Source organism: Pelodiscus sinensis, chromosome 1 (genome assembly GCF_052426305.1).
Source record: "Pelodiscus sinensis isolate ZL-2025 chromosome 1, ASM5242630v1, whole genome shotgun sequence".
Lineage (NCBI taxonomy): Eukaryota > Metazoa > Chordata > Testudines > Trionychidae > Pelodiscus > Pelodiscus sinensis.
The window spans coordinates 114,100,404-114,116,568 of NC_143052.1; the positions used below are offsets into that span (position 1 = coordinate 114,100,404).

The 16,165-nt window shown below is 42.9% G+C and overlaps 1 protein-coding gene across 8 annotated transcripts in view; it reads right to left on the bottom strand.

Moving 5' to 3' along the window:
• Positions 1–16,165, bottom strand: part of EPS8 (EGFR pathway substrate 8, signaling adaptor) — a 226,504-nt gene that overhangs the window by 40,049 nt on the left and 170,290 nt on the right. For all 8 annotated transcript variants that reach the window (XM_089769524.1, XM_089769530.1, XM_089769528.1 and 5 more), the window contains 6 exons: positions 14,990–15,063; positions 13,974–14,100; positions 13,528–13,616; positions 9,925–9,999; positions 5,746–5,894; positions 1,806–1,989 (listed from right to left, as the gene is read on the bottom strand). In XM_089769524.1, the coding sequence (XP_089625650.1) occupies positions 1,806–1,989; positions 5,746–5,894; positions 9,925–9,999; positions 13,528–13,616; positions 13,974–14,100; positions 14,990–15,063 (698 nt within the window). The remainder of the gene's footprint in view (positions 1–1,805; positions 1,990–5,745; positions 5,895–9,924; positions 10,000–13,527; positions 13,617–13,973; positions 14,101–14,989; positions 15,064–16,165) is intronic.

Sequence of the window (16,165 nt, forward strand, 5' to 3'; positions counted from 1 at the left end):
AGATAAGTATTATGAGAAACATGCTACAGGTGGGAAGCCAAGTTACAACAAGTTTAAATGATTTGCCCTCGAGCATACAGTGAATCATTAGGAAGTCAGGAATTGAGGATTTCAAACTTAGTATTGCAAACTTTGTTAGGACTTTTTTTTTTTCCTCTAATCAACCAAACTTTACCAATCAAGAGCCAAACATTATAGAAATGTAAAGGAATGCAATTAATTTAAAAATCACTTGTATCAAGAATATTTTTAACATAATGTAACTACAAATGATATTGATGATTATAACTAAAAAATTACAGTTCTCTATTTTCTTGGGTTGTATATTTTGCACTTTTACACAGCAAACAAGGAGAAAAAAACCATTAAATTAATGCTTAGGCATTGGGGCAAAAGTTAAGCAGAGTTCAAAGTAAGTGACTGTGAAACATATTTGATTCCTTCAGGAGACTGTGTCATTTGGGATACTCTTTATTCCGTTTTGTTCATCTCTCTTCCTGCTGTTCTGGATTTACATGCTTTTATACAGACACCTCTGCCCCAGAAACATTTGCTAACCATGGTGTCCTACAAATGTAGGAAACCCCTACAATTTTTCAGTATTTGTTTTAAATACATAGCACAGACATAAAGGCCCCAGAGATATGTACAGTCAAAGGACCAATTTAACCTATAAAATCCTGAATGGTAAATATATATTTTTACATACTAGAAAATGCCTTTTCATCAACAAGCAAAATAAGCCAAAAACTACTACTGTTTTTTTTGTTTTTTTTCATTTTCCAATAGAACACTGAAAAAGTTCAGGGAAATGATGAAAACAAATGTTTGTTCCCCTGAAAACTCTTAATAGGAAATAAATGACATTTCTTGAGCACCTTGCAATAGGACATTGAAAGACTAATGGTAGGAAATCCCCCCCTAAAAGTCTTTTGTCTCCGGAGTACGTGTCAATCCTTGGCTCCCCAGAGCTCAGATTTGCTAACCTTCTGGTTGTGTCCATCTGTTTACTAAGAGTTTGAAGGAGGGCCAAGCAGGTGGGGAGGGGTCATTCAGGTGCCTGAATGTTTTACTGGACAAACATAGTTAGCTATCTTTAACATACACACAGTAGGACTGTGTGTCCACTGTGTGCCCTGTGGCAAAATGTGGAAGGGGGCCACTCTGTGCCCCTTGAAGGACAGGACTTCAGGTGGAAGGGGAGGGACGGGGGCAGCCAGCTCAACCCCCCCCAACTCTCAGAGCCCCATGGAACACCTGGAAGGGTGCTCCACCACTCCGGTGGTGAGTCAAAGGGGCCTGGGACTCCAGCTGCTAGCGGCCAGGAGCCCCGGCCTCTTAGAACTGCCAGGTTCCGAGGCAACTGTCCCCTTTGCCTCCCCACCCTGTCGGCTGGCCTGCAAACATGGTATTATGAAAGATAATGTTGTATCACTTTGGGAGAGCTATAGGACCTGTGCACATGCATCTGAAAGGGGAAAAAATGGTTCTTTAGGCCCTAGAATCCAATTCCAATTGGAGGCAGTGGCAAAAGACTCCATCGAATTTAATGGAATGGTGATAAGACCCGATATTTTATCTACTCAATGAGTCTGGCTTTTATCTGTTGCACAGCCTAAATCTACTGCAACATTACTGACTTCAGTGGAGTCACACTGATGCAAATGACACAGTTGCGCCTCCACGTTCACTTCCTTACTAGCAACAACCATTACACAGTGTGACTCTTGGACTGGTTTGTTCATGAAGCGAATAGCTAGTCCAGTCTTCTCCCTACTTTACAAATACTGTAGCAATGAACCTACCTCAGCTGACATTCTTTTCATTTCGTGTTTCCGTTGCTGCTCTGCAACATTCGCCACAGACTCAGCCAACTGATTTAGTTCTTGTTCATTTGGAGCTCCCATGAAACTCAGCAAAGGAGGCTCCCAACCATTTCTGAAGCGTGGGATATAAGGTGGAATAAACTGATCTTTCGGCCAGTCCACTCTGTATAAAATGAGAGGCATGTATTAAGATCGGCACAAGTTATTTACAATAATGAATCCTTAAAAAAAAATTGCAAAGCATTTCATTTCCTCAGGAGAAACCTCTCATTACCCTCAATAAATAATGCTTCCTTCTCTGTATCTACGCTACCTCTTTACATAGTAGAAAGAGACTGTCTCTGTCCCAAGGACCTTCCAAATGTCAAGAGAGATGACAGAAGTTCTGTCACAATGCAAAGGATGGAGAGCAGAGGGGCCAATCATAAGTCAGCATGGGATTTGGTTTATCTTTTGAAAAGCAACAGTATTCCAATATCCCTCTGTCTGGTGTCTTAATAAACATAACTCCACACACACACCCCCGCCGTCCTCCTCACCCTCCCGACCCTCATTCTCACACCCCCACGTTCCAGCCTCCTGTACTGCCCCCGCCATATCCCCAAGGCTCTTCCCTGACTCCTGCACCTCCCACACCACCAGCTCCCTGCCCTGAAGGATGTGGGCAACACCAGGTAAGTCTTCTAGTTATTCATATAACCCCACACCCACAAGAATAAATGTAATCACTACTTTTGCAGAACAGAGTTTTCTGATACTGACTACTTTTTTTCAAATACCACAATATTCCTTAGAGATCCACTGATTTCATCATTGCATTTACTGTATCTGTTGCAGTTTTTCCACAGTGAGCTGTGCCTATATACTCTACATAAAACACTGCCTTGCAGTTTGAATCATTGCCTCTTAAAAGGAGAAACGGACCCAGGGATACACTTTATAGTTTCCTTTAATGTTTCTCATTATGGGTGTTGCTGAAAATGAATGAAGGTGACAAATACTATCAAACAAGTTTTAGGAGCTGTTAGCATGTCCCAAGACGCTGGCATGTCGATGGTGATTTATAGCTGACCAGCATCTCCTGGGTTTGAACAATCATCTTGTTTAGTGGCACAATACAGCAAAGCTGCACAGCATAACAACACAAGACAAACAGGGGCCAGTCCCACCCATTGCTTCTAAAGTGTAAAGCTTGGTTACCCTTTAAATTCCTGTATTCCTCCCAATCTAACACCACCCGTTTTTCTTTAGATTGAATTATTGCTTTTTATTTTTAAGGGGCCTGGATGGAGAGGATTTGCAACAGTATAATGGATTCTAATACAGGTTGGTCCTCCTTGGTCTGGCAGCCTCGGGACCTCACTGGTCCCAAATGGAGGGAGTTTGCTGGACCACAGGAGGTCAGCCCCTCTGCAGATGGATTCCAGGTTCTCCCAGGGTCTGTCAGCAGATCACCATGCTCCTCTGTTGCTGGCTGCTGTGGCTACACAGCCAGCTTCTCCCTTTTGGGGCTTTCTAGTTCAGGGGCTCTGTGCTCCAGCAACATCAATGGTCTTGCCAGACCACAGATGTTGCCAGACCAGAAAAGTTCAACCTGTACTTAGGTCATTAGTTCTGTTCCAGCACCAGGCTCTGATCAAGCAAAATAATCCTGTTTGTGGGAGCTCCAGTAAAGTCAATAGGTCTCTCTGCATGGATCAGCGTGATCAGACGCCTTTGCTGGCATAGGTCAGTAGTAATTTGAAGCTGCTCCTTGGTGGCAAAATGAGTTTGATATGCTTAGTACAAATCATATCAAACCAGGAGCAAAAACAAAATTAAAAAAATCCACCTCAGCTGGCACCTCTGTTAGTAGTTTCAGTAAATAGGCCAAACGACAACGCAACTTGGAGATTCTTGCCCCTAACAATAGTTCACTCAAGAAAGAAGGGTGAGCATGGATGAACATTGCACTACCAAAATCTGCACTCTTTCTATTCTGTGGATGTTCACCTGCTACTCTTCATTAGGCCTTCATTTTCCAAATCTTTCAATGCAGCAGTTTTCACCAGGAATAAATTCAATATTTATTTAATTATTTAGATTGAAGGTTAGTCATTTGATCTGGACCCTGAGTGGGCAGATGAGTAAATTAAAAAGAATGCAAGCATTTCAGATGCAAGCCCTAACTCAATTACTGATCGCCGTCACCACCACCTCGAAGGGCCAGAGGGTGAAGCAATACTTTAGTCATCCCTGGTTTTTAGAAATTCTGTTTGCAAGGCTTTTATATAAACCCAATACTATAAAAAAATTAGATAAACTGGTCATATTTATAATACACTACAGTTCACAAGCAACGTTCATGAAAAGCAACATTGTAAGTCCCTGCTGAATCTATTTTTCAGCTGAATCTATTTTTCACAATTTAGGATCCCATAAGGGTTTATCTGCAGTGCAAATCAATCATCCACTCATGATACTTCTTAAAAAACAATCTTTTTCTTACAGACATTAATGCTGCTTCAGAGGCATTCAAATCATTGCAAGTCTCTGCTTTTAGTAATTGGGGGGATGTTCAAGTGCTTTTTTATTCTGTTTATATAATTTTGTTTTAGTTGTTGTTACCAAACGCTATATGTCACTTGAAATAGATTTATAATTGAGCCCAGCTGGTTAATGACCAATTGAGGACAGCAGAGAAAAAGAATGGAAAGGACCATTCAGAGAAAATAAAATCAATTGTTCTTATTCTTCCAACATGTCCCTTCAGATTCTTAATAGGACCCATCCAACTCCCACTGAAATCAGATAGGAAACTGAAATCAATTCACTGACTTCAACTGGAGTTGGATCAGACTCAAAGAAAGCAAAAATTCAGACTACTGAAACAGAGTTTGTGTATTTGGCTGATATAGACGATGTTAATACAATAATTCCTCATTTAACACAGTAGATACATTTCAGAAAATGATTGTGCTAAGCAAAAACGTGTTATGTGGGGTCAATTTTCCCATTGAAAATAATGGAAAAGGTGGGGGTTGTGTTTCAAGCGGTGGTGTCGAAGTCAATTTTCTGTTGGTGCTGAGTTGTCAATGTCACCATTAAATGATGTACTGTACAGTAAAACTCCAATTGTCCGGCATCCAGTTGTCCAGCATCAACTGGAACCTGGAAGTGCTTCAGTCAGCCGCTCTCTCGCCTGGGCTGCTGTGAGCCACATGTGCGCTCACGACTCCAGCCTGCACTTGCTAGTAGCTAACCGCTGAGCACAGGCAGCTGCCTTGGGACCAGGACATAAGGCTGGGGGAGAAATGGGACTGGGTTACAGCAGGGAGGGGAGGTGTTTGGCTCTGGGGAAGGGAAGGGGAAGAGAGGGTAGGGGGATTGGGTTGGGAGTATGCCCTGTGTCAAGTCTGCCGGGACCCACACTGCATCCGGGGGGAGGGGGAGACGGGGAACGGTGTGGCGAACAGCAAACGGCAACCCTCCGCCACTTTGCAGGGAGGCGGGGGAAGCCCTGTGCAGCTGCCGGCGACCTTGCCCCCTCTCCTCCACTCCCACTTGCAGGCCAGCAGCAAAGCAGTGGAGGGTTCACCGCTCACTGAGCCATTCTCCACCAACCCCACCTTGCCGGATGCAGTGTGGGTCCCAGCAGACCTGTCACAGCCACCTTACAGTACCTCCTGGTACGCCGGATTATCGGAAGTCTACTATATTACCGCTGTTTTCACAATTAATCCTGCCGCACGAAGTAGTCCGTCACTTGATTTTTTTCATGTTATTTCGGGGACAGTCGTGTTATGCAAAAAACGTTCCCTAAAAAAAATCATGCTTTCGCGAAAACGTTTTAAGCGTGCACGTGTTAAACGAGTAATTACTGTACATTCAAGTATATATTCAAAGATCCTCTACAAAATGCACAAAGGCGTTTTCATACCTGGCTTTGGTCCATGTGTCACCTAATGACATCCACAATTGTCCTTCCTCACTACTGACAGTGTAACGCAAGAAATCTATGGTGTCCTTTGTTAGGAGAGGGCTGAGTACGGTACCAGCAAGCTCTGGACCTCCAGTTGTCTGCACCACCTAAAATCAAGATTTTTTTTTTTTTAAAAAAGCCTATTTACTGAACTGAGGGGTAACAGAGAATCAATTATAATAGTAAACTATGTAAAAATTAAAGAAGTTAGAATTCTAGGCTTCCCTCTCTATTGGTGGTGTTTGCCTGATACAAGACAAAAGTCTTATGTACACAGACAGAGTTACGCTAGTTTAATTAAGGGCTTGTGCATAGAAGGCAGCAGGGCACACCTATAGCACTTGAATATAGTTCTATTTGTTGGGTCTACATCAAAGTGCATCAGGGATCATTTATTGCACACACCAGAGTGCTCTGCAGTTTAAATACCTCCATTACACACTATGCAAACAAGCTGAAAATCAATATAAAACCACACCACTTACTCAAACCAGTTCAGTTTGTATGCAGACACTTGTACATCCATTTAAACTGGCTCATATCCATTGAGCTTGTGCCTGTACATTTACTGATACAAGCTACATTAATATAACCCAGGTTTAAACAGAGATGAGAGAGCTCAAAAGTTGAACTAGTTTAATTAAACTAATTTAAACTTTACACAACTTGAAGGTGTAGACAAGCTGAAAAGAATGATGGCAGAAATATCCTTTTAGCACATACTGTCTAGGACAAATCAAAGATTCAATACCGTATACTAAAGTTCAGACTTCTGTGTAATGGATGCGTGTAAAAATGCTGTCATAAAGCAATGTAAAAATGAAGCATGGCATTCCATGTAGGAGCCCAACAAGGCAACTAGCACCAGAGCCAAGAAAAAAAAGTGAAATAAGGATCAAGATTGATAATTGGGGAATGTTGTGAGGGGAGTGGAAACAAGGATAGAAATAAATGAGGAAATGTAGGAAAGTAACTGAACAGGGGAGAAAGAGGGGACAAAAAACAGCAGAAACGTGATAGAAGATTTTGGAGAGAGAGCCAGTAAAAACTATATAGAGGTGGAGGGGATTGCCTACTTGTAAGGTTATTCAATATTTCTCATTGTGAGACCCTGTTTTCAGTAGCTTATAATTTTACCAGGCTTTAAGTGTTTAAACTGAAATTGTCTATGCCAGGGTCTGCTTCAGGGATGATGTGGTGTGGTTTTCTGTTTTGTTTTTTGTAGCAAGGGAGGAAATTTTCAGCCAAAAATGATTCCGCTGTTTCCAAGAAAGAGGGGTAAATTAAATGTTTTTTGCCCATGTCAAAAATTCTATTTGAGAAGCAGTAGCACCCCCATGATTTGGAGAACAAACTTGGAAGTTAGCAAGGGGTGTGGTCTTTATCTTTGGCCTTTTACCCTCCCCATGAAAATCTACCCATGGTTGTCCATGTTCTAAGCCTTTGAAATCTTCATTTCACACAAGGAGAGATTGGGAATCAATTGGCAGAGAGGTAACACAGACTGTAGAAGGAGCTGGAGGGTGGGAGGAGGCTGGACTGACTGAATAGAGAGACTGGGACAAGGAGCCAGGGAGGGGATGGAGGAAGACAGAAATTGAATGAGGAGCCCAGACTGGAAGAGTGGGACTGGGAAGAGTAGGATAGGTGCAAGTAGGACTGAGACGAGGAAGAGTAGGATGGGTGCAAGTTGGAGAAGACAAGCTTGATATGACAGAAAGGCAAGTGGCAACTAGACCCTAAGCACTCCAGAGCCTGGGACAGAAGTCGAGTCTCACCATTTCTCTGCTGTCAGCAAATGCATCTCTCTGAAACCAAATGGGAAAGTGCATGTCTCATCTCCCTCTGGTGCTGGTCTACCTGGATGATGATTAGCTATTATTGTTACTCCATTAGCTGAAAGGACAGAGACCTGAGCTGTGGCTGGTGGCAGTCCTGTTGATGATTTAGGTGGGTGTCAATAGGATGCGACATCTGGTTTTGAGGTTTGATTTTTTTAAAAACCTGGGTTTTTATTATACACCAACGCTACATTAAAGACCGAGACTAAGATTGCAAAGTCAAATCCTCAAAAGTCCAGAAATTCTAGAACTAGGGTTTAGGAATGTTAGATAGCATGTAACATGAAATTTTAGCAGTTACACAACTATTCAATAGTCCTGAGGGATGGGGCCAGCAGCCAGTGCGCTCCCAGCCCCATTCCTGGGGAGCCCCCTGCCACCTCGTGCTGCTGTCTCTGTATCGGTTTAAGCCAGTCCCTTCGTGGACCGGCTGCCTGCTGCCCCATGCTGCTGCCTCTGATACAGAGGCAGCAGTGCAGGGTGGCAGAAGCCCCTGTTCACGGGGGGCTGAGCTCCCCAGGGACAGAGGCTACTCTGTGGAGAGCATGGATCTCCCACAGGCAGGGGCTGCTGCCACGAAGCAGCCAGGCTTGCTGCGGACAGATGCTGCTCTGTGGGATGCAGAGGCAGCCAGAGGGAGGCGATGTGTGTATACAAGCCCAGGCTTATCAGTTAGCCATGTAGCTGTCTATACAATGACATCCCTATTAGGGTTGCCCTTGATACCTTAATTCAGCTCCCTTGTGCACATGCACTATGAGACAATCCTTAACAATCCTTATCTACATGTTCATGTTATTTCCCCTCCCACCTCCCATCCCTCCCAGGACTCACTCGGTGTACAATGGTGGACATGCTCTGAGGTTGAATCAGGGCTGTGCAAGTCAAGAGGCTGCTTTTTGTAGGATATTTGCCTTGCGTATTGTAGAAGTTGCAAGATCAATACCTATTGGGATAATTGGGCTGGACAGGTCTATGCCTGCCTAAAACTGAAGGCCACCCCCATTAAGCAGAGGAACCAATGAACCTAGTAGGCAAAAGATTATGAAGACTGAGGAGCAACATATGCAAAAACAGGCTTGGGACGTAGGGTAAACAACAGGCCTGGGACTGCAGGAACAGAAATGATGGTTTCATGGTTACGGCAGTTTAACTATATCCTAGAAAATTGGATTTCTCTCAAACTCTTCCACAGAATTCCTGCGGGATATTACTTAAACCAAATTTTTCACAGGGATCACTGATTTATAGAAGGGCTGCGCGCACACATGCACAGCAACTGAACTGAATGGGAGCTTTGCTTTGAGCATACAAACTGCTAAATAGCGTGAGGTATTTCGAATTGAGCAGCTAAATTAGTTAATATTTCTGTGCCTAATTTATTTGTCAGCTCTCCATCTACAAAATATCACCTTATTTTGCAAGGGAGCTGTGAAAATTACTTCACTAATAAAAATTTAAAAAACTGTGAATAGTCATGCAACACTTTCAAGACCAACAAAAAACGTAGATGGTATCGTGAGCTTTTGTAGGCACAACCCACTTCATCACAACCCACTTCATCAAATGAATGGCGTTAAGGGGTCCAGGTGGCAAAATAAATAGCAGAGAAAAAGAGAGGGTATGGGGAGGGAAAGAGAAGGGAAAAATGGGAAAAAATTGTCAATTAGTGTGCTCATGCTAATTGAAGCTGATAAGAGTACTTAGATCCCACTCTATCAGCTTCATTTAGCATGGACACTCTAACTGACAATTTTTTCCCATTATTTTCTTCTCTCTCCCTCTCCACCCCCTCTTTTTCTCTGCTGTTTATTTTGCAACGTGGACCCCTGAACTCCTTTCATCTGAAAAGAGGGTTGTTTAGTGACTTTGTATTGCCATGATCAAAAAATATTTTACTCTCCTGCAAATACTGTTTATTCCTCACTCTGGTGTGTATGTATTTAATTTTCCTTCCACTTTGTGTAAATATGAGGTATTAGTTTTGTGTTTCTTTTTAATGTTAAGAAAAAAATCAGTCAAGTCAAAATGTAAATATACATATGTATACACGCAGACATACATACTTTAGCAAAAGGACAATTTAGCTAAGTGAATTCATTTAAATTATGGGACTGGATATAAACAAAATGAACATACTTATTTTCTAAACATGTCCTAATTCTAAAATAAATAAGTGATTTTTCCCATAACCTACCATTAGTAATAATACATTTTTAACCTCGTCATATTTTAAAAGATTCTACAACATTGAAACAAAACAGGTCTGTAGAACATACTAAAAATTAATTCTTACCATATTTAATGGTGTAAACAGAAAATGAACCAATTCAGGTGCACTAGGGTTCTGAATGTGGGACTTTAATTTAGCCTGAGAGGGAGAAAAGAGAAAAAACAAATTGGTAACGTCTATGGTAGTTGAACAGAATCATCCTTTAAAAGAGAATCTTAGTTATAGAATTTAAGTACAGGTCATATTTATTTCCTCATTTAAATATAAGCTGTCAAAGATTGTGACAAGGGCTGTCAAGTGCTTAATCATGAGATTAAAAAATTAATTGAGATTAATTATGAGATAAATTGTACTGTTAAACAATAACAGAATACCATTTATTTAAATATTTGTGGTGTTTTCTATATTTTCAAATATATTGTTTTCAATTACAACACAATAAAAAGTGTGCAATTCTCACTTTGTTTTGATGGACAGCCCTAGTTGTGACAAAATTTCAACCTGTTAAGTCAACTTCTTTAGGAAGGAAGAGATCACACAAGCATCCTATAAGCCATAGAGCTGATTAGCACAGTACTGTATATCTTACAGTTGATTAAAGATGCTGGTGCAGAGAATTTTATGGTGTCCTTGAGGAAGAGCAGGTGAATGTGTGGGACAGAAGAAGAAAAGGTTACACAGGCTTCAACGAAGGTCCTGTTTCTGTGGTCATCCTGGTGTCCTCAGACCCAAAGGCATGGAAATGAGGGACACCCTCCCCTGTCTCCCAACAGAAATGTCAACGGTTCATAGATTCAGGCCAGAAGGGACCATTGCAACCATCTAGTGAGCTTGGTTGCCAGTCTAACACAGGCCATAGAACTTCCCTGTATTAATTCCTGCTTCAAGTCCAACAATTGTGGCTGCAGAGCACGTGATGTAGGGGAACTTTCCTTGTAGCCTTCTCAACCCCTACAAATGACTCCTGGAACAAATCCCACTCGAAGAGAAATAGAAGAAAGTTGATTTGGCTCAGCTATTGGAGGATACAGGTTCTCCCAGCTGCACTGTTGCCACAGCCACAAATGAAAAAAAACAATAGCTGAAGGAGGGTACACAAGAAATTAAGATTTCCCAGTGACTCTCTGAAGCATATTGAGCAGAAGATGCCAAAAGTGAATATCTGCATTAGCAGCACTGGCTGCCAATAGCTGGTGATGTTGAGGGCAAAGAAATGACCATGGGATGGAGTGCTTTAAAGCTATGTCTAGATTGCTCCTTGGACACGTCCAAGGAACACAACCGCTTTAAAAAAAATCGAAAAAGCAGACGTGTTCTTTTGCCATCTCTGTAAACCTCTTTCTATGAGGAAGAAGGGATGTGTTAAAAGAGCACTTTTTTCCAAAATTTGGCACTGTGTAGATGTTTCAAATTTCAGAAAGCCTCTTTCGAAAGTAAATCGGAAAAAAAACATGACCTGCATTTCTTTTTCCGATTTAACATTGCAGTATAGACTTAGGCTTAGGCTAAAAAGGTTTTTAAGAGAAGTTTCTCTCTTTATGGCTTATTTAACACACATTATTTAATGGTGGTAATGAGCACAGAGAAGTGGACAAGCACTACTGGAAAGCTAAATAAAGAACACAGCTGTGGAGGCTGGCGAGCATACAAGAGTGAGCTGTACATTTTCCCAATAGACCTTTCTAGAAATGAGTTAACATTTTGAATGCTAAAGGGTGACATTTTATTTATTATTGTTGTTGTTGATATCACTTCACCAATCATACTGCACATTGTAAAGACTTCGCTGTTCTCGGGAGTTGGTGATTGGGACTGCAACCCAGGGCAGAAATGGAAGCCCTGTCAAAAAGCCACTGTTTTCAGCACTGGCCTGAACCGGAAGTTTGGAGAAAAAAACCCAAAAAAACCACACATAGCACACCAAGCATCATCTCTCAAGCCTACAGTTAGGCAGTGTGGCTGTAACTGGATGTTGGGCTGAAGCAATGTGGGATTACACTAAATCAGTAATTCTCAAACGGGGGGTCAGGACCCTAAAGTGGGTCATAACCCCATTGTAATGTCGTCACCAGGGCCAACATCAGACTTGCTGGGACCCACTGATGAGCTCCATACCCACCCAGGAGACCAGGCATTGGGCTCCTTCTCCTGGATCATGTACTAATGCAGTTTGGGAACCCCAATACCAGAAAGACAAATGGCTCTTTGGAAGCTGCACATGATGCTTGCTGCCTATAGTGGTGCTGCAACAGCAGAGATTGACAAGTAGGACAAGTCTCACTGAAAACAAGGCATTCCTAATAGGGACACGAACATCTGTGCACAGTCAGTAGCAACTCTACTCTGTAGAAGGCTTTGCATAACAGAGTCGGGGGGAAAGCATGACAGGATGGTCACCGACCCAGGGAAAGTAGAGAGCTGTCTGGGGTAGGGATGTCGACATATTGTCAGCTACATGATTAACTGATAAGCCTGGTTAATCCTGTTGATTGCATGCATTTCCCCTTGGCTGTCTCTGTATCAGAGGCAGCAAGGGGGAGAGCAGTAACCAGTGCCCGTGAGGAGCTGGCTTTAAGCAGGCTCCCCACAAGCACTGGATCCGCCTGCTCCTCCAGCCCTGCACTGCTGCCTCTGATAGAGAGGCAGCAGTGTAGAGGGTGAAGGGGCTGGCTGGAGCCCATATGAGTGGGAAGCCAGCTCTCAAGCAGGCTCCCTGCGCATGCCAGCTTCACGGGCCTGGCTGCCCCATCCTTGACGCCTCCCACAGAGGCAGTGGGAGGGGGGAGCTGGTGCTGGAGGGAGCCAACTTAAAATCCAGATGCAGCAACACGGAGTGGTGAAGAGGAGGCTGCCATAAAGCAGCCTCTGTCCATGATAACCCAGGCTCACTGTGGACAGAGGCTAGTCTGCAGCAACAGCCCCTGTCCGTGGGGGGTCTGAGCTCCCTGAAGACAGAGACTGCTCCAGAATCCCAAAAAGCTGGCGAGCTTCGTCCTCAGGCTTGTCCGCAGCAGCTGCCTCTGTCTGCAGGGAGGTTGGACTCCCCCCCCCCCCCCCCAGACAGGGGTGCTGCCATCCCATGTTAGACAGAGGCCACAGCATGGGACAGCAGGCAGCAGGTCTGTGCAGGAATCTGGTTTTCAAACTGGGTTCCGAGGCAGACTAGCTCCTGCCTGCCACCCCTCACTGCTGCCTCTGATACTGCTGCCCTGGGAGTAGGCCTGAGAGGCAGTGGCTGTTGGCCCCGCCCTCAAGGACGATCAAATAGTTGTGTAACTGCTAAGATTTCATGCAGTTACACAATTATTCAATTACACAATATCTAACATCCCTAGTGTGGGTTCTATTCCCAAATGGTGCCTTTAGAGAGAAGAGGTACTAGGAGCACAACAACCTGTTAGTGACAAGTACCACCAGAAAAAACTGATTTCAGTACACAAACGCAAAATCTACCTCTCTCCCACACTTCCACCTGCACAATCATAAACTTCAAAACATTTCTAGCACAGGCAGCGGCTGGCGAGATCTGAAAGCGTGTGGGTGAAAGTGACACATCAAGGTGCACTCAGAGCCAATTTGTAGCAGCAGGAAAAGCATGCTGCATCTGACTTGAAACAAGCCAGGAAAAGTCACCCCTGCCTGCCCTGTGGAGCCTCAGCTACTTACCAGAAGGTTAAAACCATGCTTGAATTTTTGAAAACAGTCAACAAATTCATCTGGAGGTGGTGGCTTTGCACGAAGAGTGAGAACCCCCTCTAGAGAACAAAATGAAAAAAAAATGTATAGATATTATGGTAATTCAGGTATTTACTAACATGGGCTCAGCTCTGTTGCCTTCTTTCTCTTTGACTACCAGAAAAGGATGGCAAAAAACTTGTTCACATGAGGAAGGGGAGCGTGACTAGAACCTAAGTTTTTTAGATATCAGTGTGTGCCTAGACCTAAGCCAAGGGATACAAAGGAAGTTGTTCAATTAAACTGAATGAACAACAACAAAATCACAAAGCAATGCAATAAGAAAACCAAAATCACATTCACTAGCTACACGAATGACTTTCAAAGGACAAGGTATTCAGAAAGACGTGGGGGATGAGAGGGAAAACAAATCTTACCTCCAGGTCCTTTCTTTTTATTCTTCTTGGTTTTCTTTCTCTTTGAAAGTTCTGCAAATGCTTCAGCAGCTTTTTGAAGTTTGGTAACAAAATATTCAATGTCATCCAAAATATGGTTCAAAATTTGCTGTGGGAGAGGTGCAGATTAATGTCTCCATCTAACCTGCAACATAGCTGCATTATTTGTAATTTACAGCATCCTCACAGTGGTCTCCTATGCTCATCGTTCATTCAAGGAAACACTGCTTAGTCATCAAGTGTCTGATATTTTCAAATTCCTCACATTTCCACTTGCTCTATTTCAATAGTTGTGATCATTACAAGTTTTTAAAAGGTAAGTATTGAGATGATTACATTTTGTATTTAATTTAATTTGGAGTCACACACACTGTTTCTCCCATGTAGCACACGTAGATCTTGTTAAAACATAACTTTCCCAGAGATGCTATTGAGCTATTTTCTAATAGTTGTAATTTCATATTCTCTGCTGACACAAAATATTAAAACTATTATTTGCTGACATGCAGGGTTAAACTGATCTGACATTCTTTGATCAATGTGAAGACTGCCTTTCAATGCACAAGAGTGCTGGAGCAGTGGAAAAAACCAAGTGGGGGAAAAGGGACATACCCCAGTTCAGGAAAACTCAAGTACTTGCTTAGGTCTATCATTATTCAAGGAAGAACATGGCAGCATGCTTACCTTTAAGCAGATGTTTAAGTTACACTGTTTTCAAAGGGATTTAAGCACATGGTTAAGTGCTATCCTGAATCGAGGTCTTAGTGCGCTCACCTCTCACACCTACAGTTCAAGTTCTCCTCAGGACAAAACTGAATCTCATCGTGCTGGTCTTAGTTTTGTGCCCCTTATAAGTCTATCACACAATTTGGCACACCTGGCTAACTCTCAAAAACTGAGACTTTCCTGTGAAAAAGGCCAGTCCTGTACATAAAGCAACCATCCAACATTTCAAGGACACTGAACAATACTGCACATGTACATATAGCTGAACTTACAACATCTCGGTCAATCTTGGCTGCCATCATCTCAGCTGTTTCTTCATGCTCGTGGAACTGCCTGGGTTTTTCAACTACAGAGAGTGAGGAGGAGAGACAAGTAATGGAGATCAGAAACAAAGAACCAAAGACCTATGTATATAACCTTACATATAGAACCACGGTGGCAAGAGAGCAAGAAAGACTAAAATATTCTGTGCCTCTCAACCTTCTGAGGCCCAAATGTGGAACACAGAATAAAGCAATAAAACCCAAAACTGAAGGGGAAAAACATTTATGCGAGAAACATAAAACGGAATGAGATTCCTTCCTTTAGCATGAAATAACTCTTTTTACAACTTTGATTTCATGAATCCTTATTTCTGATGTAAATCGCCTGCACCAGTTAAAAGGGAGGGGACCTCAAATTTGCATGGAGCACAGTTCACTTTACAATTAAGACAAGTGATGTTCATGAAAATGAGAAGTATGCTAATGTTTCCCCTGAAAAAGTTTTAATACCAGACTTAAAATAATCTATCTGAAACTACTGTATTGCACATCTTATTTAAAAAAAAAAGAGAGAGAGAGAGAGAGAGAGAGAGAGAGAGAGAGAGAGAGAGAGAGAGAGAGAGAGAGAGAGAGAGAGAGAGAGAGAGAGAGAGAGAGAGAGAGAGAGAGAGAGAGATTTGAAAACAGCATAGGTTGGACCTCCTTGGTCCGGCACCTTCAGGTCCTGGATGAGGAATTTTGTCAGACCAGGGGAGGTCACATCTGGCTGGTGCCCCTCTTACCACGCCCCCCCTGCTCATAGGCCCCCAGCTCTGGACTAGCTGACAGCATCCTGGCTGGCTCCTCCGACACCACCGGTCCCACTCCCCTGACAGTCTCCTCACCCCATTTCCTGCTACACCGGGCAGCCCAGCTCCCTGAGTGCCAGGCTACTGGCTATGCTGGGCAGCCCTGCTGGGTTGTACCTAGTAGCCCAGATGGGACCATGGATGTTGCCTGACCAAGGAGTCCCGGTTAATAGAGGTTCAACCTGTGTGGAGAGATGAAAAATCTCTGTGGGAAGATTTTGTATTTCTAGAAAATGCAACAAACCAAACCAAAACAAACCAACCTCTAAAAACAAAAAACAAAAAGCCCCAAACCATACAACCACACAACGCAAAACCTTGACCTATTTAAGGTATT